The following is a 21,892-nucleotide window of genomic DNA, read 5'->3' on the forward strand; positions in this document are numbered from 1 at the left end:
TTTCCTTGGCTCCGTCTTCTGCACTCCTATCACTTTCTCTCTCTGCCATGCCATCGCTCTTTGCTTTCCTCCTCTTTCTCATTCCCCCCCCCCCCCCCCCCCCCCCCCAACTTATCCACTCCCTCCTTAGGCCTCCCCCGCCCCGAGCTGTGCTGACAAGGCAGAGAGAAACCGGCGTAATAAAAGGGAGCACTAATGAAAGGTTGTCGGGGTCACCGTACTCACATACTTTTGGCGGACAAGGGGACAAGAGGTCACTTACTGTATTCCAAGGGGACAGACTGTTCCACTTTTTGACTGGGTTGGCGATAGCAAGAGGGGTCACAAGCTCAAAAGGTTGCAAGAAAGGTCATGAGGTCACCACCTCTTGGATGAGATTCTGAACATCCTGGGGTCAGAGGTCAGCACAGGAATGCCAGGGTAAACTCCAGGTTGGACGCAGGGTCAGAGGTGTTGTCTCCATCCCATCTATGAAACAACATTTGGACTTTAACTAGAGGTCAAATTGTAATCACAGAAGGTATAGTAGACCCCACCTGAAAATTAATTTCTGCACAGTGAAGGGCATATTCCATCCATCCATCTCTCACAACTGTCGCAGGCTTGCTGGCGCCTATCCCAGCTGACACACCCAATCACTGCTAAGGGCAATTTAATATGTCCAATACACCTGCCATGCATGTTTTTGGGGTGCGGGAGGAAGCCGGAGAACCCAGAGAGAACCCGCGCAGGCTCGGGGAGAACATGCAAACTCCACGCAGGAAGGCCGGAACAAGGCGGATTTGAACTCAGGTCCCTGAACTGTGAGGCGGACGTGCTAACCACTGCTCCACTGAGCCGCCCATATTTCATTCAGACCGTCAAAAAAAGAACTAAACAGAGTTTAATTAAGCTTCTCAAGAAGAACTTGACACACTGAAAGAAATTTATGCAAGTAATACTGTATACGGCAAGATCCCTTGGTGCCCATTCTTAGCTACACTCACAAGAACACTACAGTGTCGGTCATAAAAGAAAAAAATAAAGGTTAAATATCTCAATAATGTAAATAACCCATTTGGAGCCATAGGAGATTAAACTATTGGACAAATGGCATTACTTAAAATGAGACGATAAGGCAATACTTCATTCCGATTGAAACAGAGGCGTTAGTAGTGAGGGCGGACAGGTGGAAATTCAAAAGGGGGGACACTGCCATCTGCAGGAGCAAGGTAGAACAGCAGATGATATTACTGTAATTAAAACACATACACACGCACACACACACACACGCACACACACACACACGCGCACACACACACACACACACGCTGTGCATTCATTGAAGATTCGAATGAGTTTTTTTGTGTATATTCTAGTTGGAGAGAGCAAACGACTGATTTGTTTGAGGTATTTCATAATACATAAGAATTAAAAAAAACATTAAGAAAATTCTATATATCTAATCCAATTGTACCCTTTTGATGGAACCCTTTTTAAAGCAACCTAGTAAAGCTGGTTTGTCTGTATAACAGACAAAATTACAAGGACAAAAGACAACTGTTGTAACCTGAAGAGCAAAATCAGTAATTGGGATTGGAGGCAGAGCTTGATAGAGATTTTCAACTTGATGTTTTTTTTTTAACACAAATTTTCTTAGTTGAGGGGACAGGTTCAGCTATTTTAAAAAGTTTGTTTGTTCATTTATTTATTTTTACTAGCATCGCCTCAAACTGTATTTATAGTTTATTGAAAAATGTCCCAAATGAACAATTCCCTGCAAGTGTATTCCCTGTAAATAAAACGGCTAAATCAATCGAATAGAAAATATTCTGTTCTGTGAAACCTTCTAAATTGAAACTTCATCCACACAAGCGCACAGTTAATCACATGTATCCATTAAAAACAATCGAAAAGTCATTAGCAAATGGGTCACTCCCCTAGTAAACACTCCACCAAATTCAAAGCGTAATTCAGCGAATTCCTGACCGTTCTGTGGCCACGATCGTAATCATTTGAGACGCACGACAAACAAAAGCCAGTCTGTGCGCTTGTTTATTGTCTTGCTGCAACGGGCGGCCTGGGTTGTGTTGGACAGTGACGGCTCACTGCATCTATTGGATTAAGGAAGGATTTAAAAGTGGGATTAGGCTATTGGGCTGCAGGCAGCATGGAGCATGTGTGAGCCTTTACATCACTGGGGTGTGCGAAAGAACTCCGACACCGCGGAGTGTATATGTTTTTTTTTGTTTTCCAGTCCATTTGGCTTTATTTTGGGACCTTTGAAACATGAACCTGTTTTGCTTCACTCTGGTAAGAATCATCTTCTGCACTTTGCGGTACATCTATAGAAATACTGGAGTGATAATCCTTGCTGGGCGAGAGAGAAACTGCGTCGTCGTTGTTGACATTGATCGCTCCTTGCTTCCAGTATTGTTGCTGTATGTGGATTAATCCAAATACAAAGACTAAGCGTAGCACTATTTCTACTTGCATACTCGTGGAATTCAATATCAAATAATGTCCTGGATTGTAATAAACAACAACAGGAAATGAAAAAAAAACTGTAATAAAAGTGATGGGTTATTTGGATGTACGTCTGCGAGCCAAAACACATTTGCATGAAAAACCATCTGAACCTTTTGGGATTTCTTACTATCTGCATGAAATAATCTTTAAATGTCATCCAAAATCGCAGCGATGGAAAAAACAGTGCAGTGCTCCATCTAAACATTTCAAGGTTTTCATGTCTTTATTCAAGATAACGTCCAATTAATGAAACAATGGCGAGGAACGAGTAACCGAACCTTCTGCCCAAGAAGATGTTGAGAGTAATTAATACATTGTTTTGTTGTCTTTCAAAAAAAAAAAAATCAAATCAGACGTAAGGGTGTGTCCAATCACTGAAGAGTCACTTAAAGCTTCCCTTCCCACTATAAACCGCAGACCTGGTAAGGTAAGGTAAGGTAACCATGGAACCTCTGGCAAAGTATTTTGTGGGCAGAAGAAACTAGAGTTGAACAAGTGTGGAAGAAAAATGGAACAGGGCACCAACGTCAACACTTCCCATAAGATGCATGGTGGAGGGTGCAGCATGGTTTCAGCCTGCCTGTTTTGCTGCTTCAGGGCCTGGACAACTTGCTGTCATGAATGGAAAAATGGATTCAAAGGTTTATTTGGGTGTGAAAAATATTTGGCTGTCTGTGAGACAGTTGAAACTAAAAAGAGGATGAACGCCGTAACAGGACAATGATTCAAAACGCCAAACTAAATCAACATGAGAATGGAAGTGAAAGTCATGACGTGAGCGGCATGACCTGTCCACAATAATTCATGCCGGACATCCTATCCGACTGAACTTCAGCAATTTTTGAGAGAGGAATGGTCTGATCCTGATTGACGTTTTTCCAATGAAACAGCAAGCGACTATTAAAGGGACAGTGTGTAAGATTTAGACTGTTTTTCATTTTATGATAGTATATGATGAGCATTTGATTTTGTTCGAAGGTTTTTAATCTTCTCCTTGCTATGTTTGGATTCAGGATGGCTCGTCAGAAAGCATATACGAAGAAGCTCCCAACTCATCGCTGAAGGACGTGTTACCAAAGTACAACTGCAGCCCTCTTCTCAGGCGCAGGCCTCAATGGACGGGCTCCGATCCAAACATTAGTCATGTAAGTTTATGCTACTAATCAAAAGCTAGTCATTCACATGCTGCTATTTCATCATCTGAACCCATTCGAAACGTTTACCTTTATTGTATGATCGTTTCGTTTAACAATTTCATGTTTTTTATTTCATTTACACTGAAAGTTCCACTTTGTTTGTTCTGATTTCTCCAAGGTCCAAACTCCAAATAATGTAAGATTAAAACGAAACAATAGAAGGTACGTGCATCTTCTTATTTGGGTAAACAATTTTATCAGGTAATACAATGAAGCGTTGTATTATCTATTAGTTGCGCTGTATAGGTTGAAAGCTAAATCTTAAATTTGCATTTTCAGAAAAAAACCTACAAATATATACAACAAATGCACTTGAAGCAACATCATATTTCAAATATGCCAAGGCCCAATTAGAAAAGGACTACGGGCCACAAACGGCCCCCGGGCCATATTTTGGACGCCCATGCCTTGTGCAAATATAATCTCAACAAATTATTTTTGTCTTTATGTAAATTCTTTCGTAGGTCTTGCATCCCAACGTCAGCGCTGGAAAATGAAACATCAGGTTAGCCGTTGAAATGCTTTTCATGATTTTCTTGAAACATGTTTCAAGAAAATTAAGTGCGCTGTTGTGTTTTCTCTCACAGAAAGCGATCATACATGTTGGATGGCATCAGGTCAGACAGAGTTCAAGATAGGTAAGTCCATTTTTAATATGCATTAATTGAGATTACACCAGCCTTCAAGTGACAAGAGCGCAAAAAATATTGGAGTCAAACCTGAATACAAATGACATGTGAATTTTTGACACTTTTGACACTATTTTTGGCAACACCCAAGACCGAACGAAGGATCTGAATTCTGGAAAGATGAAGAATGTTCTTGTAGTTCAGGTAAACCAGTTTTTTTATGCTATGATATTTTGTGAAGGATACACATTTCCATTATTCCATCTTACTGGTTTATAAATACTTTCATAAAAATGGTCATACTACACAGAAATATAATCCATTCATGACCTTAGAACCATATTCGGTAACTGTAATTTCTTAAACGAACCAGCATAGCGAGGTATTCACAATAATTAAATTATTGTTCAAAAGTTTCAAGTATGAAACAGTTATCGTCATTATTAAGTCTATTTTAGTCAAGTGTAGTATTTTGCAAATCAGAACTTGAGAGCTTCCCCGTTTCAGCTTGCATGTGCTCCTCTTAACACATTCAATCCCAAAGACGTATTTTTATGTTGCATTTATACATATGTATATATATATATTTATTTATTTTCACATTTGGCTAAAGGAAGATCAATTACATCAGTACCTAACCTTCTAAAGTGCCTAAAGCAATTCATCACAATAATGTATAATGTGCTTGATTATTATTACTTTCTCTAAGTATCTACTACTTTCACTTGAAACTATTTGTATTGAACACATCGACAATTGTAGACCGTTCTCGATTCCGTATTTTCATTTTCAGAGTGCGGGCGGAGTTTAAAAGTCATCTTTTCTAATGTCGCTCAGTGCGTAGACACAAACGATCGAAGATAAGAAAATGACAATGATTTGCCCGGCTGAGCGGAGTTGAGCCTTCGGTAATCCGGCGCCCACATGACATTGTGTGCAAGGCATGCAGGTAGCATGCGCGGGCCAACGTGGCGGCACGCGGAGTTGCACGTGAGTGCCCTCAGCTCGGTTTTCTGGACGCGACGTTGGAAATGCACCCCCCGAAATTTGACTTGAAGATCTCTAATCCCTCGATGTTTGAACACTAACTGAGGCTACGTGGGGTGAAGGCAGCATGTGAGGGAACGTGGGTGAAATCGTACGCCGGCCAAACCAGACCCGCAGTTGCTTTTAATCTGCCGTCTAATCTTTAATCTTCTTTGAAAGGACCCTTTACACCTGCGTCTAAGTCTTCACTATTTCACACGGACAATGAGAAGCGTCAAGGGACCGGAGTCGCTTAGCTACCTTCAAATACTTTTTATTGTGTATGTTTTAAAACTTTGCAAGCTATACATGTTGCATTTTTTCCCTAGTTTTGTAAATTAGGCGTAATGTTAAAGTTATTTATGATTTTTTTCCCATCATCCATACAACTTGTTCAATGGCATCCGTTTTATCCAGACATAAGTAGGTTCAATTTATTAACACCCACAAAAAATGGAAAAATGGTATTTTGTGTTTTTGTGACATAATGATGACAATTGAAGACATAGCCATTAACTGGTCTCTACTGCCACCTACTGTGTCGGGGTGAAACACAAATCAAAGAATTTTCTGTTTGCTGCCATTCAACAAATGTTGCAAAAATTGCAGGAAAATCATTGTAATAAATCCTATGAAAAAGCATCTCAAAAATTGCAATTATAATGGTTTTATATGATTACATAAGATTATTTTCGTACACAAAATCTCGCTCGACCTACTGCAATCACACATAAGTGCCGTGATCGTTGCATTTTGATCGTTTACGTGTTTTAATCATCTGCAGGAAATGTCAGCTCCCATATAAAATTGCATGCATTTTTTTGCGCCTGTTTAATTCCGAACCCCGTCATGTTCCAGAGCGGCAAAAATGCAGATGGAAAAGACGGAGCGGCGACTTCAACTGCGAGGAGATTGAAGACATTTCATGATTCGGTACAAGTAAAAAAAGGACATCAGGGGGACTCTGGAAAAGGAAAGAACCGGCTCAATAACAGCAGTAAGTATTGCGGTATCGTATCTCCGCTGTGAAATGGGGGTGTGTAAAACCTGACGATTGCTAGCTGATCCCTCAGACATGTTAAGTAAGAGCAACCCGGTGTTGACCTGCATGGGCTTGGGCAAAAGAACAGAGAAGAAGTCTTCTAAAAGTGACGAGCGGCTGCAACAAGATGATGTCGAAAACTTGGGAGCGGATTTCAACATGGAAGCCGTTCGGAAAGCCGCGGAGCGTTCTCAGCCCCGTTCCCCCTTCTATCACACTTGTCGTCAACCTGGACATGAAGTGTGGGTCTGCGGCGGAAACTTGTTGTTTCCACGGGCCACGGAATGGGATCGCTTTGAGAGTCTCATTCAAGAACTGGACAGAAAAGAATCGGATCTTCCTTCTACCACCAGTCCGCATCCAAACGTCGATATCCAAACCACAGACGACCGAGTAAGATTACATGCTTTTTTTTTTCGATTGGATTGGGTTCTTTTAGATTACGCTCGATTCGAATGACGTTTACACGCGTAAAAATTGAAATATTAATTTAAGAACTCTATGGCTTTTGGATGGTGACCTAGTTTCAGAACAGGAAATAAATACCCACTGTTTATGGAAGCTTCACTAGCGGAATACATTTTTAGGCAGATTTTGCCCATCTGTCATCAAATCACGTATCATTTAATCTCTCTTGGATTCTACAGTTGACCATATATGGAAATCTGGGCACCCCCCTGGAGCTGTCGCCATGTATGAAAGCGCAGCGTGATGAAAGCCTTTTGGTAAGAGTTTAACCATTTTGTCATTGTGATTTGTGACAATGCACTCAATTTTACCCTTTTTTTTAAAGCTTGAAGAGGATGGATCCAAACAAAGCCATTTGCAGACTGAGGACTCAACGCGGACTGAAACCAGGCCTGTTGAAACCACAGCAGAGAAACAAGTCGCAGCCGTATGTCCACACATCTTGCTGTGACAGAAGAAGTTGTGAAGCTTTTTTTAAAAATTAATATGACATATATCAAAGCAATACAAGAATAACAGCCAAGAATTATAATAACCGTCATGATGATGAAAATGCAATGTTATCATTTTGCACAAAATAATACAGGTGGCAACATTTCCCAGCAAGAATGCAAGTGGTTCTTTTTTTTTTTTGTAAGTTAAAAAAAAAACCTCTGAGGAGTCAGCAATATAACTGTGTGTTGCCATGTATAAGGTCAAATTAGCTCATTAAGCTAGTCAATTAATAAACTTGTCAATAATAGGTAATAAGAAAGAAATTGTGCCTGAGTTTTGAGTTGTCGGACTGCAGTTGACGGTCCCGTCTTTGATGGCGTATTTAAGGCATTTTTCCAAATCTAATTGTCTTTTTTTCAAGAGTCTCATGAGTTGTCTTGACTGATTGGTCAGAATAGAATAGAATTGAAATTAGAAAAGAACTCCATTGTCATTGGACAGCAGGTATTCAACGAAACTGGTAGCGCTTCTCTGATTGGTCCGTATTAAATACATAAGAAAGAAATACTTGATGACCTAATAAAAATGGCGTTTCTTGTCATTGCAGTGCGTTGACACCCCCAAACAAGAAACTAAGAAGAGGGAGTCTGGTGTCATGAGGATACTCAGTGAGGGACACAAACTTTCCTGCACTTCGATGGAAAGTCTATACAGCCTCAACAGTAGACAAAGTTCCTCAAGTAAGAATCTTAGTCGTAATGCCGTCGCACGTCAACCAAACTGGAGCCCGTAGCTGAGAAAAAAACACTAATGCCGCAAAAAGTGAGGAGGGAACGCTGGATATGATGTCAATTTTGCGAAATTCGGTGTGAAATCAAACAGAAAGCATTTTGATGTTTTGCTGCATTTGCCAGGTGGAGTCACCAGTGATTATTCCAGTAACAGAGACAGCCTGAGGCTGGAGGACGAGCTCTTTTACACAAAACACTTCTGTGGTCGGGCCAGAGTCCATACGGAGTTTATACCAAGTCCATATGACACAGAATCTCTCAAACTCAAGGTACTGTATTTAATTCTGCTTCTTCTGTGAGATGATCAATCTGTATTTTCCTTCATTTATTTATTGATTATATTCGTTTCCATGTAAATCATCTTCTTACGTCTCTCTTTACCATCTCTAGCTAACTCATTCAAGTTTGAATTAAGCTTTAAAACGCACAATAAATACCTTATTTTAAGCATTCAGACGAGATCCAGTCTTTAGTATGCGGCCATTTTGATGGTGACGGCGACAAATAGCAGACCAGCATTGCAGTGACGCAAGCGAGGCCTCGCGTATAGACGTATGAGCGCGGACACTTCCAACACGGCGGCCACGCACGCACACTAACCGCCATGTTGGATGTGTCGCATGGCGAAAGAAATGGCGTGAAGAGGGGACAAAAAAAAACGTTGCGGTCCATATCGTGAGTTGAAAAAATCGTAAGGCGGGGACGTCGTAGACCAGGGGTCCACTGTATAATAATTTACCAGGATAAAGAAATACCGCGATGACTACAGTACGTCTATTCAGCGATCATCTCTTTTTATCAGGTTGGCGACGTGATCGACATCATCCACAAGCGACCCATGGGAATATGGACGGGGATGTTGAACAACAAAATAGGCAACTTTAAATTCATCTACGTGGACGAGTTAGTAGAGGCGGGTCCCGAGACATACAGGGATTTGCAAAACCACAGAGCAAGACAAAAATGTACATCCACGGTCCATGAAGTGTTGAGGCGCCTCAGTTTGGAGGTATTCTTTCGTTTATCGTCTTTTGACGTCAAGAGTTCTTTGGTGACTTCTGCGTTTGTATTGGCAGGAATATTCAAGCTCTCTGCAGCAGAACGGTTACCAAACGGTAGATGACTTGATGAGGCTGAGGGAGCATCATCTGACTAAACTGAAAGTGAGCGATCCGGAACACAGGCGTCGTCTCCTCGCTGCTGTCCAGTCCTTGCAACAACTGGGATGTGAGTACTGGGAAGTTTAAGAAAGCCCAGGCGAGGAATTTCACATCATTTTTGGTTTGAAAGAGCAGCGTGCAACTGATGAGCTAAAACTATGCCAGCTCAGACTATCGCAAGTCAAATGCATGCTAATTGGCATTAGCGATGTTAGTTTAGCAACGCCAAAATGCGCTAAAACATTACAGCTCAGGCCGTGTCTACATGTAACCAGGCTGATTTAGATCCGCGTAGTCTCCCCTGTGTTTAACCGCTGAGGGAAATTTTGATGCAACTTTTTGATATTTATCATGTGTGATATCAAAAGAAAAGCATACATATAAAATACTAGAAGGCTAAAATATTGCAGAGATTGTCAAACATGACGACTTCCAATATACAACCATTTCTTCTAAATGCTTGTGGGAGGTCGAGAGGTACACCCAGATGTCAAATTTAGCCCATGTCAGGTTCATTTACTGCCATTAAAAGCTGAAAATATTGTCATTTTTAGACATATCGAACTCGCGATGCTTTATCGTTTCCCCCGACTTTTGCATTAATTCTTTCAATGGCGACACACCAACGGGGTGCAATAGAATTGTTTATTTTGATGCCCCAAAACCACCGGGTGGCGGTAGCGGCCAACTTATGACATTTGCAAGCCTTTCAATGACTTCCTTGATCGGTTTAGCCTGGACTCCCATAAAGCGTCCAAAATAGTATGCACACCAACTATATGTCATAAACCCACAGGTATAAGCAAAGAAATAATGTATTGTTAAACTTAACGGTAATAAGTGCTTTGGGGGAAATTAATAGAATAGCATAGGGACACGGCTATATTTTTAGTTTTTTTTTTGGTTTTTAGAGAACATACAAGCACAAACACAAAGTTTATGATCTAACAAAGCTGAAAAAAAATCTTCAACATGTGCCATTGTCTTCCCCACAGCTAACCGTCACTTAGAGAAGGAGCCCAATCAAGAGGCCGTGACCCCCGGCGAGAACATGAAAGGAGACGCAAACATCAGCCTAAGAGATTCGGGCTGCCACATGCCATCTGACGCCGCCGACCTCAGCGGGGAGGACACAAACATTCCTTTTCCTTGCCAACCCCCTCAGCCCGCTAAGGCGACAGCTTCATGAAACGCTACGTTGCTTTTAGGTGCCTCCCGGGCTAAATCAAATGTTTATATTCGTGAGGACAAACAGTTGTAAACATTGCATGCTCATGTTGAGCCTTGACTCTCCACCCCAATCATTTACTCCAGCAAACGTAAGATTTATGTTTGCAGAAATAAAATATTTGATGCACTCTATGTGGAAATGATGGTCGATTCGTAGTTTGGGACAATGCAAGGAAAGAATAAATATAGGATAAAAGGAATAGAATAGACAATCCACTTGACTTTCACTCAATAAAAAGTCTTTATTTGTCTTTTTGGGTTTTATACATTGAAGAAAGAACTGGAAATGTTTTGGATTTTCGATTATACACTCTGCACGCCTTCCACATAATCATTTTTTAATGACTAGGTTTGCAGCTTACAATTGCGGTCTTATTATAAATAATGACAAAAACCCTAATATTTAACTATCAATTCCAAGGCATCCGCATGTGAGAGATGTCACTACCCGATGTCTTCAAAGATATGGCGGAAAAGAGGCAACGATATCAACCGATAGAGTTTAGAGACTCGATATTTTTACGAGAGCTATCACAAGTGTAATTGACGAAAACAAAATCCGCACACTAAAAAGCCTTTGAAAAAAAATATTCAAAAGAAGTCCTGTTTACATCAATGTCTCATACATATCCATACCGTCTTTTTCCTAAAAATACGGAAGATAATAATAAAGACGTTCAACCTTTATTTTATTGTTTTATTTATTTTTACCTATAGTATTAAACACAATACCGTAATTCCGCAAGTATAGATTGCACCTGTGTATAGGACGTTACCTTAATTTTAGATTCTGGTATTTTCTATGTGTATAAGACAAATGATTGTGTATATCCCTAAAGACCCCTATTGATAAAGGAATCAAATGGAAAACTTTTCAGTGTTCTCTCACCATAGCACTCGCTAAAAAACAAAAACAAATGCAGTAAAGTCACCGCTTTTTGGGCGCACTCATACTTTTGGCCTTCAATTTTTGGAAAACGGTGCGTTTTATATACTGGGGAATTACGGTAGTTGTCACGTGTCAAGCACCGGGCCTCGAGGGCCAGAGTCCTTTGTGATTTCCCGGTTCCCGTCCCCAGAACATCTCATTCAAACGATTACCTCACGAGCAAGCTTTACAGGAGCTTGAAATGTATTCTAATCATTTGAACCAACAAAAACGGGCAGGATACCGGTCCTCGAGGACTGGACTTTGACACGTACGCTCCAGGAGGTTGCATTCAATATTCTTTATGTGCGCCATTTACAGTCATAGAAAACACTTGTACAAAAAAATACTGCGTATGTATTTACAATATACATCTAAAATCCTATTTGTTCCGCGGGAAAGCTTGATCTCAGGTCTCCATGAGAGTATCTTGCATCTCCGTTCTCGGGATACAGGGACAGCTCTTCTGTGCTTCTCAACCCATTGTTTAGTTCTGAAAGCCATACATACACATTATTGCTAATGTTAAATGACGCTAATTAACGCTGACGCCACTTAATAATGCTTAAGATGGTGGCTGCAGCCGTCTATGAGGTAGACACTTAAATGTTTTCCTTCTCGGTGAACGTGAAGCAAAGTTGTTGGATTTGGGGGATTTTTTGAATGAATAGTAACAATGACCTGCCACTGGCTGATGGGAATTTTACGTATCAAACTGACTCTGACAGTTCCCGTCCGGTCTTTGACAAAATTCAAGGAAGAAGATCAATCTTCCTTTGAACGCGGTAAAAGGTTGCACCTGAAACGATGAGCTTCTCCTTCATGACGTTGACGTCCCGATTAGACCGATGAGGCACGGCGCTCAGCATGATGTGTTCGGGGTTACAGTTCTGCATCCCGCTCATCCTCCACCTGCCCCGTGTGTACACAACACATATTACAAGTCATCCCAGTCACATGACCAGACCTAAGCCTGCCTTTCAATGTGCCGGTGCGCACAAAATCCTTTTCGGGGGTTGCTTTAGCAAGAGGTCAAAGCGTTTAGCGGAAAAACAGAGCGGAACGGGCCCTGGGGTGGCGGGCGGAAAGAGGAAGGGGAAAGCTGCGGCGGTTACCTGATCATATGATAGCTGACAGACGCCAGGGGCAGTGGAGGAAGGTTGCATGCAGATCAGATGGAAGAGCAGACAAAATAACCACATCGGAGGAGAAAGTCAGACAGAAGGAGGACGAGGGTTACGGCGTAAAGGTGAAACATGAAAAACAGCAAGAGGATGAAAGTGAGGCAAGAAAAACAGCATTTTAGAAGCAGTTGGGTCTCAAGTTCTGATTACTTGAAATCAAATCAGGTCAGTGGAGTCACAAACAATACAGGAAGTTATGGTAAACTGGAAAAAAAAGCTAAATTTACAATAAAAAAAACATCTTGGACTTCACTATATCATCAGAATGTCTTTTTTATTTTGTTTCCATTGATATTTAAGAAGTGTATTAGTCGTCACTTTGTCATGAAAGTTTTTTTTCAACTTAATTGCCATTATAAGCAATACAGTAAATATTTTGTGATTAAATTATTCATGATGTACAATTAATCATTTCGTTCTGCCGCTTGCTGTCCAATGAAAACGACATCACACGTACTCACGGCTCAGGAAGCCAATCCTGGTTCAGCTTTGGAATGTCACGTGACCAAACTCGGAGAACCAAAGTAGCTGTGATTGGTTGCGATTTCGTTTTCAGTCGACATCAAGAGGCAAAAACGGGTATAAATTTTACGTGACAAATCATTTTGTGTCAAATTAAATATCGACCTATTAACTTTTTACTAATGAAAATTTCTTCAAAAGTAAAGCAGTTGTAAAGAAATTAGTGGATACAATTGGTTAAATGGGCAGGAGAAAAAACTATCCTAAAACTCAAAAACGTTTGGCACATTGGCAAAAGTCGTTTTCAAAGGTTTTCGCTGTACATGAACAACAAATAATTTCGCAATCAAAAAGATCATATACAAAATATTCACTTCTTCCTGCGGAAAATGGCTAGACGGATTTTGCATCCCTCTGGAGATGTTTTACTAAAACAGTCAATCGTACTCAAACATTATTAATTCATTCACATTCAAACAATTCCAAAGTTTATTGTTTGCATTTTTAAAGTACACAAAAGAAATCACTCAAATTGATAACGGTATCGCTTCATTTACATCGCTGATTCCAAAACTTTTCCGCACTGTGAAAATATGAACGTCATTGAATTAACAGCGCGATGCGCACTTACTTCTGAAAACTGAAGATTCCTACGACCACAGCGAGTGAAACGAGATCCGAGGCGATCCAGATGAAGCTGTAAGCGTTCTGACTCTGAAGAGCAGCAAAACACAGCGGTGAAGGAAAAACACCGCTGGAGGGCGCTGTCAACAAGCTTGTAGTCTGCGTGCGGCCTGGCTTTTGTGTTGTTTTGCATGTGGCGTCAGATTAGAGAAAGGCAGCAATGAGAGCTGTTTACCATGAGCCAGATGGGGTAAGGCACCTTTCGGAGGACTTGGGGGGCGTCAGAGGACACAGAAGGCACCCCGCTGCACCACAGGACCGAGTAGAGCCACGGCTCGTTCACTGGGTACACTGTCACGCTCACGTTGTTGGCCAGATACTCCCTGGGGAAGAAAAAAAACATGTCTGCAAAAAAAGTATGCTTTTTAAAGACATGCCTTGCTGATGTTTCCTTTTGGAAAACCGATGAATGATTATCTAATTGATTTAATCAATGAATTTCATGCTATCACGAAGACGCGTCCTCATCACATATTGGGGTACATAAGCTTCTCTCGAGGTGGCACGGTGGACCGCTGATTAGCGGAGGTCATGCGTGCTTTGGCCTTCCTGTGTGGAGTTTGCATTCTCTCCCGGTGCCTGGGTGCATTTTCTCGATGCACTCCAGTTTCTTCCCACGGTCTCAAAAAACACGCATAATAGGTCAATTGGACATTTCAAATCGTCCTTAGGTTTGGTTGTGTGCGTGAGTGATTGTTTTGCATTCGTGTGCCCTGAAATCGGCAACCGGTCGGGTGCGTAGCCCAGCTACTGCCTGAAGGTCGCTGGGATAATCTGCAGCACACCCACAAGTCATACATAATTAATGGATGGTTGGAAGTGGCTCTCAAATGACCTAAGATCCATTTTCACTTGACAACCAAGCGCAGCCTCTTTTGGCTCTCTCTGACGTGACCTTAGCTGCCCGAATAGTCCCTCAGAGAAAATGTTTCATCAAACGTTGAGTCATCCTAGCTAAATGATCTTTCCTTACTGTATTTCTTTGTGGCTGGCTTTGCTGTAGTGAAGGGTGAGGCCGGTGATGCCCCTCTGCCTTATCTCTGCCACTGACAGCTTCTCATTTGTGGTCTGCTGAAAGCCCCGAACCCTCCCCCTGTCCGAGTCGGGGGTCCACGTCACCTGGCGCCAACACATGTGACACAAACAGAAAGCCCGTTCTTTGGACTGCGATGCAAATGTGCATTCTGGATAAGATGAGTAGAAGAGGGACCTACAGTCCTCACCCGCTTGTGGGAGATCCCCGCTTTCTGCACGGCCCACATGGTGTCCATGAACCAAGTGCGGTAGCGCGGGTGGCCCGCCGGGGGTCTGCGGATGTTCAGCAGTGCCGAGCTGTTGGCGCGCGCTGCCAGACGAAGCATTTCCAGCAGGCTGCAAACGGTCTGGTTGCCGATCCTGCTCCGATCCCTCCCGCTCAGAGTCTCCACCGTCCAATAGGGATCCCTCTGGGAACAAAACAAACAAACAAAAAAAAATCATCCCGAGTGACACCGTCTGCGGATGCACCAAAAAAATGCTGAGAAACTGTGAAGGTGTGCTCGGATGACATCACGATCTCCCTTCTGCGAGGTGAGGTGAGGGACAGCAGGTTTGTACAGTACGTATCGCACAGTCATGTTGGCACGGTGTTGTACATCCATCTGGTTTCTGTTCTATGCCGTGCTAAAAGGTAGCGGTGTTTTCGACTTTTATTGGTGGTTTTATCGATTAATATAGCTCATTTGTAAAATGATGTCTGAGACAAGAAAGTCCGGGCCAGTCAAGGGGCGAGACCGTAAGAGGGTTGTTTTTGTATAGATCCAAAAATGGACATTTTTTTTCCCAAGGAAAATTCATAGTGTGTAGTAATTCCAAAAATTACTACTAAATTGCTATCAATCTAAAAAAAAAAAAAAACATATAAGGACAAATAAGTTCTTACTTATTAGAACGGATGTGATGCGAGTCCTTTTACCTGAAGAAACCAGCGACCTGCATTGAGCGAACGTAACTCTGTCCAGTTGAAGAAAGTGGCATCGTCATGCTGTCTGTCGGGAAAGACTGTGCTAACGTCTGTGGTCCGCCTCAAGGTGCGATCTCGCATGAGGAATGGAACCCCGTCCACACTAGAAACACAAAAAAAAAGTAAGACTTACAAAATCGTTTTTACCAAGGTCCATGTAAGTGTTTATGTAAGTAGTTATAACCACTCCATCGACCTTAGATTATACACAGATAAAAACAACTCATATTTGACATTTGTTTACATTTTTAACGGAAAGGGAAGAGTACTGGATATACATAATTGATAGAATAATTGATTTGAAAAAGATTTGAAATTCTCTATCACATCAAAGCTACTTTTCCGATGGAACTGAGATGAGAAGATAAGCAAGGCTAGAGAAAATGTGAGAAATGGGTGGAAAAAAACCTGAGAGTGACGTCCGCCTCCAGGGAGATGGCGCCATGTTGTAGGGCTCTGTTGAAGGACACCATGGTGTTTTCTGGGGCCAGCTGGAACACAGAGACACACTAATCATGGTACTGTATTCTCTTCCTGTATTCCTTTGATTTCATTTTTTTTGACTCGAGGGCCACAAAAGGTTCTAAAATTTGACAAGGAATAGACGGATGAAAGGAGTGTTTCGATAATCCACCTCAAAATAGAAAAAAATGGGTATATTTCAATATAAAATTAACAAAAGCATTACAATAGTGTTATTCAAATCCTTTCTATTTACATCTTTTTTAAAAGACTGTTACAACAACTGAAACTTAAATGAACAAAATCATTTCTTTTAGTTCTGACAGTATTTCAAAGCACTGATATAACTTTCTGTGGTATGGATGAGAATTCTTGTCTTCTCATCAAATAGGTTTTTTTTAATGGAGGGTAGCTGACACCCTTGACAAACGCTTCCCTAATATAAGCCAATTGAGCACTGTAGTGATAACTGTGACCATTGGATGGCAGTGTTTCCACATTTACAACACAGATATTACCTACGTGCAATAGTAAGGAATGGAAACCAGTCTTTCAAATGATACCACCCATATTTACATCGACATAGCACACAATATTCTCTTGGCCTTGAAGGAGTGAAAATGCTAATTATACTGGCCAAATATATAAAGAGGTTTCCTTTTCCGATAACGCTTGGCACTTAAAGAGTTAAAAAGCTTAAAGTTGTAGTTTGCCCCTTCAAAACTAGGCGGCGAATTTTTCTAGTTACCAAATGAGACTTTAATAGAGTGAAAATTCGGAGGAACATTTTGTAGGATTAACAGCAGTTGGTTTGCTTTACTAACCCCTGAGATCTATGGCCCAAATTGGGTCGAGTCGACACGTTACACACCGCGTTAGGAATAAATACTAGGCGGCGGCGTTGACACCATCAATTTGTGCATCTTTTTACTTCCTGGAACTTCACCAAGTTTTATAACTTCATTGGTCAATTGATCACGTATACGGTGATTTTCCAGCTTCGAATGTGCAGGACTCTTTGAGTCAGTGAACTGAATTAGACAGCGAAGACTCGCAAAAGGTCGGCTCACCATGGGAGCTCCTCGTCGACCGATGACGTCCGGGCGAGGCTTGAGGCTGCGACTGTCCATCACGCAGGGGCAGGAAAATGAGAGCGGTGCCAAATAAAGGGCCAGGAGGATGATCATGTAGGTGATTAACACCATCATCTGAAAATCTGAGACAGAGGTATGAGATTCATATTACGCTGCATCAACAAAACAAACGGATTCGCTGAATCGGCTTATGGTGTGTTGGCTGGAGGGATCGTTAAGCTGTTTCAATCCGACATGAGCGCAAAACGTGGCGTTAACTATGGCTATGAAAACTGAATGGGAATGAGAAGAGATGAGATCTCGTGAGATTAAAACGCCGCAAGATTTTTTGCCCATGCACAAGAATAGAATATTGACGAGAACACTTACTGGATCTCTCTCTGCGGACCACATAACCGGCCACCAGCCAGCTAAGAGCTGTGACGGACGTCAGAGCTCCAATGTGAAGGAACGGCGCTGTGGACTAACATTAGAAGAAACAATGCCATGTGTTCAAAAGAAACAATTTACAGTCAAAGAGTTTACTGTCAACGATCTAAAAATAATTTCATCCAGAGTATAAACAAACCTGCAGGGACACTAGCAGGACGTCCCATTCATCTACCCATATGTCATCAACGGAGACAACACCAGAGATTGTGGTAAGGAGTGTAGCCAGTACTCCGAGCTGTGAAAACGACACGTGCGATAATGAGGGCGTTGGAAAAACCTGTGAGGGGCTAAACTTAAGCAAAGCTCAAACTCACTGCACCTTGTGGAACCAGTAGAGGTTAAGCTGCTGTCCCAGGGATATGTGGAAAAATGCCAAGATCTGACGGAAAAACAAAAAAAGTGCTGGAATGAGCAAACGATCGGCTGGATTTGGGGCACGTTCGTAACGTGTGTGCAACACCGAGCGCGCAGCGAGTACGCAAGGGACGGAAGTGAAATTTACCATCAAGACTGAAATGTAGCTGAATCCCACGGTGGTGCTGGCAAGTATGGGGATGGTCTCATCCCTCCATTCGCCTGAACGGTTATACACCGACCTGAAATGAGACAATGATGTGTTAGATGTGTATTTGTTGCGGCGGCACACGCGCTAATGTCTTCAACTCATGTCCTACTATCGATGTGAAAAAGCAGACTCACCAGTTGAACTCGTCAAAATCATTTCGGGCCACCAACCAGAAGTAGGCCCAAACAAGAAGCAGGAGAAAGGAGCTACACAAGATGATAAACCACGAACACTCCCACTGTGTGATAAACAGATAAACGAATATAGACTAAATTACAGAAACAGTGGCAAGAGGCATTTAAGAACATTACATGGATTTAAAACTGGACGTAAAAGCACATTTAAAATATAATTTAAAAATGTAATTCAAACTAATTATTTAAATTAATCACATTAAAAAATTGTTGCTTTACTTAAAAAAAGTTAAAATTCAACTTACATTTGAAAATGTTCAGAAGACTTTATATACTTTGATTACCCCATCACATAACTGCCCCCCTTCCCACATTTATTAAAAAAAGTAAATAAACAACTAAGGTTTTGAATCGTGCTATCTGACGCTCATTTGAATGAGTCCAGTCTGGGGCGTTCACTACTGAATCTTTTTAAACAGGATTAGCCAATCAATCATTCCATTAAATAACCAAGTAACTGTACCTCCTGCTTTTTTTTTTTGCTTGTTTTTTTCATAATCAGAATATAATTATTTTTTCCGTATAGTTACTTTTTTATTCTCTTCCACACACTGGAGTTCAATCGCCTGAAGGAGAGCTTGTGCAGCGTTCAAGGACTCGTTCCCTCAGTAGTTAACGGGATCAGCGGATAATTCCATGTAAGAGGAGACCAAGGCAGTGATAGGCCACTCAAGGCATCCTGTTGACCATTGATCAGCTTTGGCGCCCCGTAGCACGCCCGGGCTTACAATTTCCAGCATCTTATGTAAGTTGCTGAGATGTAACGAGTCTGCAAATGTTTAGGGGCAATTTGGTTGATTCCAACGCTGTGGTGCGAAGGCCGACCTTGCAAAACGACAAGGCGGTTTCTAACATAAGCCGGGTTGTCGTGCCGGAAATCAATATTAATTTAGCACAGTCTAAATAAGAAACATTGCCTGACCCTGGAGCTGTCGTCTTGAGAGCGCTGGTAGCGTTTCCAACGGCAACCATAGATGCCGGTGACCAAGGACACGAGCACTTGCTTTTCATAGACCTGCAAGGGTTGGTGTTTCACCATGCTCCTTTAGCCTCAACGCACCACCAGTTTGTGAGCATCCCACACCGGCCTAGGAACCCTGAAAAACGACAGGAAGTTACCACATGTTTCATTCGTCAGCATCGCTGGTAATGTTTGGTTCTCAAATGAGGGTACGCGTACCGCCGGGGGTACTTGAAGACCATTCGAGTTGGAGAGGTTAGCAATACCAACTCTACACAGTGCATCTACCAGTTTAGCGCTGCTGGTTTAGCATTTAGCATTAGCTAAAGTAATAACACAATCATGGGTCACTAGATCAGAACCAGTGAGTACGTTTGTTGGAAATAGCTCCTGGTGAGAATTTATTGCATATTTCATTTTCAGCAAATAATTAGTGACGCAACCACCTGTTTTATTTCTGACTTGAAATAAAAGAAAATTTTCATCGCTAATGCCACTGTGTATCCATATAAACATGACCAAAATAAAGGCATACAATGTTTTGCAAAAGAGTCACGAGAATACAATTCATCAATGCGTTGCTTCATGTTCCAATTAATTTGATCTCGTTTGGATAAATGTGGACAAATGTTCAGTTGCTGTCATGGCATGAAAAAGCATCAAAAAAAGATTTGCTGCAACTGGCAGAAAGTTAAAATCTCTCATACCCCCTAAAGTGCCTTTACAAACCCCCATTTGAGAACTGCTTTAGAATACACACGAGTATTTACAAGAGTACAAATTCAGTGACCTTGTAACGTCACGTCGAGAAAGATTTGCTTACACTAAACAATGTGATTATGATGACAATACTAGACTTTGTTGAGGGTAGAAACCTCTGTGTGGGGAAGTCAACATTTACGGACCAAAATCCAACAAAATAAGGGTCGCCGCATAATAACAACGATAAAAGCGACTGAATATCACAGGATAAGTTAACAAAAAGGCCATCAGTAAAAAGAAGTTCACTTAAATGAAAACATCGCGGGACACACAAAGTGATTCTCTCGCTTCATTTTGCCATTAAAAGAAAAAGTTCATTGCCATGGTGGCACATAGGAATGTCTTGCCAGACAGATGGGCTATCTATCTACTATATATATATATATATATATATATATATATATATATATATATACCACTTGTAAATAAGTGTACCTAAGCTAACATTATTTTATCTACCATGCACACTTGTTCATCATTGCATGTATCAGTACACAAACTAGCCACTTGTGGTTCATAGATGTGCTCTCTGAATTGTTTGTACTCTGTTTTTTTGGTCTTGTACTTATTTTGACGACATTCGTCATCAAGAATTTGACGGTTTGACTTTGACTAATATACTAAAGTAATCAATCAATTACTCCATTTATTTAATGCCAGCTGTGTTCTTTGGGATTGATTAAGTGAATATACTTGTGTTATACTTGTATGTTGTTGTCGTCTGTTGTCACTATCTTAAAATGAGGATCCACTGTGCTTGAATTGATAAGTACAATATGCAAGTTGTTGATTATACGTTTTCATTGTGGAGGACTAATATCGCATGTAAGCATGCACAAATTCAGTTATGATCATTTTAGACCTCGCCCAATGTTATAGTTTGATGCAGTAAAACATGTTATAGCCCCAAAAGAAGAAGTAAATAGTCCGAAAAAAATCAATGGCCCTTAAAGCTTATTATAATAATACCAAGCAAACAGATGAAAAGCGATGACTGTCACTGATATCATACCCGATAATCCGTTGTGAGACTCCGGTGTACTTACCTCAGAACAGCCTTTATTTTCTTCAGGATGACTTAAATAGGTCAAATTGTCTTGATTAAAGCGTTTTGCCCTCAGGTGTTGTCATTATTTCAAAGCGCATTTGAAGGTGCTCTCAGCAGAATTGTGGGCCCATGACAAGTGTCACACATCAGATCAAAGTTCATCCAAAGTGCACGAAAAAGAGGAAAGAAAAGAGGAAAAAAGCATTAAGTGTGATAATCTTTTGTTAAATGGCTGTTGCTCTGGAGACAGACGTAAGTGAACCTTTCATTTGTGTAATCCTCTCCTCTGTGTGTGGGAGGAGCTAAAACTCACAGGGGTGGGGAGAAGGGGGGGGGGTTTGCATTATTTATTGAGCCAGTGTATTTGTTCGGAGACAGAAGTGATTCCTACATATTGTTTACAATACAAACTAGCTTGAGCGTTCCCTAACATGTATTTTGAGCGTTTTTTTTTAAGCATTTTGTGTTTTAGCAGACTTTTTTCCTTATTGCAGGCATTTGAAAAGCTATTGTGGATTTACAGTCCAATTAAATGAATCCGAAATTATATTTTTGTAGAACAGATTAACCCTTGTGCAGTGTTTTTACCATTTGGGGGTGATTTTCTTTTACATCATTGTCAGTTTTTT

At 41.2% G+C, this 21,892-nt stretch overlaps 2 protein-coding genes across 5 annotated transcripts; one reads left to right on the top strand and one right to left on the bottom strand.

The window, feature by feature from the left end:
- The first annotated feature begins 2,076 nt into the window (after positions 1-2,076).
- On the top strand, positions 2,077-10,617 carry samsn1b (SAM domain, SH3 domain and nuclear localisation signals 1b). The gene is made up of 15 exons (XM_088441017.1): positions 2,077-2,292; positions 3,522-3,653; positions 3,823-3,866; positions 4,169-4,209; positions 4,292-4,342; positions 4,485-4,537; positions 6,218-6,356; positions 6,433-6,794; positions 7,049-7,126; positions 7,195-7,296; positions 7,912-8,044; positions 8,219-8,364; positions 8,898-9,104; positions 9,172-9,322; positions 10,251-10,617. The coding sequence occupies exons 1-15, from the start codon at positions 2,269-2,271 to the stop codon at positions 10,442-10,444; spliced, it is 1,857 nt and encodes a 618-aa protein (XP_088297143.1). The 5' UTR covers positions 2,077-2,268; the 3' UTR covers positions 10,445-10,617.
- A 90-nt stretch (positions 10,618-10,707) lies between these two features.
- gdpd5a (glycerophosphodiester phosphodiesterase domain containing 5a) lies at positions 10,708-21,529 on the bottom strand. 4 transcript variants are annotated; one of them, XM_088441019.1, is made up of 17 exons: positions 21,262-21,529; positions 19,415-19,589; positions 18,433-18,536; positions 18,236-18,329; positions 18,053-18,112; positions 17,870-17,968; positions 17,671-17,764; positions 17,278-17,423; positions 16,154-16,236; positions 15,698-15,848; positions 14,967-15,188; positions 14,717-14,862; positions 13,919-14,066; positions 13,691-13,773; positions 12,529-12,543; positions 12,213-12,325; positions 10,708-11,906 (listed from the first exon to the last, which is right to left on the bottom strand). In XM_088441019.1, the coding sequence occupies exons 2-17, from the start codon at positions 19,529-19,531 to the stop codon at positions 11,788-11,790; spliced, it is 1,794 nt and encodes a 597-aa protein (XP_088297145.1). In that variant the 5' UTR covers positions 19,532-19,589; positions 21,262-21,529; the 3' UTR covers positions 10,708-11,787. The 4 variants fall into 4 exon arrangements, with proteins under 4 accessions (XP_088297145.1, XP_088297144.1, XP_088297147.1 ...); XM_088441018.1 differs by having other exon boundaries at positions 14,958-15,188; XM_088441021.1 differs by lacking the exon at positions 12,529-12,543.
- Between the last annotated feature and the right edge of the window lie 363 nt (positions 21,530-21,892).

The sequence above is a fragment of the Hippichthys cyanospilos genome, chromosome 18, assembly GCF_059441005.1.
Source record: "Hippichthys cyanospilos isolate Australia breed blue-spotted pipefish chromosome 18, RoL_Hcya_1.0, whole genome shotgun sequence".
NCBI classification, from domain to species: Eukaryota; Metazoa; Chordata; class Actinopteri; order Syngnathiformes; family Syngnathidae; genus Hippichthys; species Hippichthys cyanospilos.

What these genes read in the sequence shown, in the direction of transcription:
- samsn1b (XM_088441017.1), top strand. Translation starts at nt 2,269, where the DNA reads ATGAACCTGTTTTGCTTCACTCTG. An exon ending in CAGAGAAACAAGTCGCAGCC is followed by an intron (nt 7,297 to 7,911) that starts GTATGTCCACAC and finishes TTGTCATTGCAG; the next exon opens with TGCGTTGACACCCCCAAACA. An exon ending in TGAGGCGCCTCAGTTTGGAG is followed by an intron (nt 9,105 to 9,171) that starts GTATTCTTTCGT and finishes TTGTATTGGCAG; the next exon opens with GAATATTCAAGCTCTCTGCA.
- gdpd5a (XM_088441018.1), bottom strand. Translation starts at nt 19,531, where the DNA reads ATGGTGAAACACCAACCCTTGCAGGTCTATGAAAAGCAAGTGCTCGTG. An exon ending in CTCAAGACGACAGCTCCAGG is followed by an intron (nt 18,537 to 19,414) that starts GTCAGGCAATGT and finishes TTTATCACACAG; the next exon opens with TGGGAGTGTTCGTGGTTTAT. An exon ending in GGAGAAGCTCATCGTTTCAG is followed by an intron (nt 11,907 to 12,212) that starts GTGCAACCTTTT and finishes TATGGCTTTCAG; the next exon opens with AACTAAACAATGGGTTGAGA.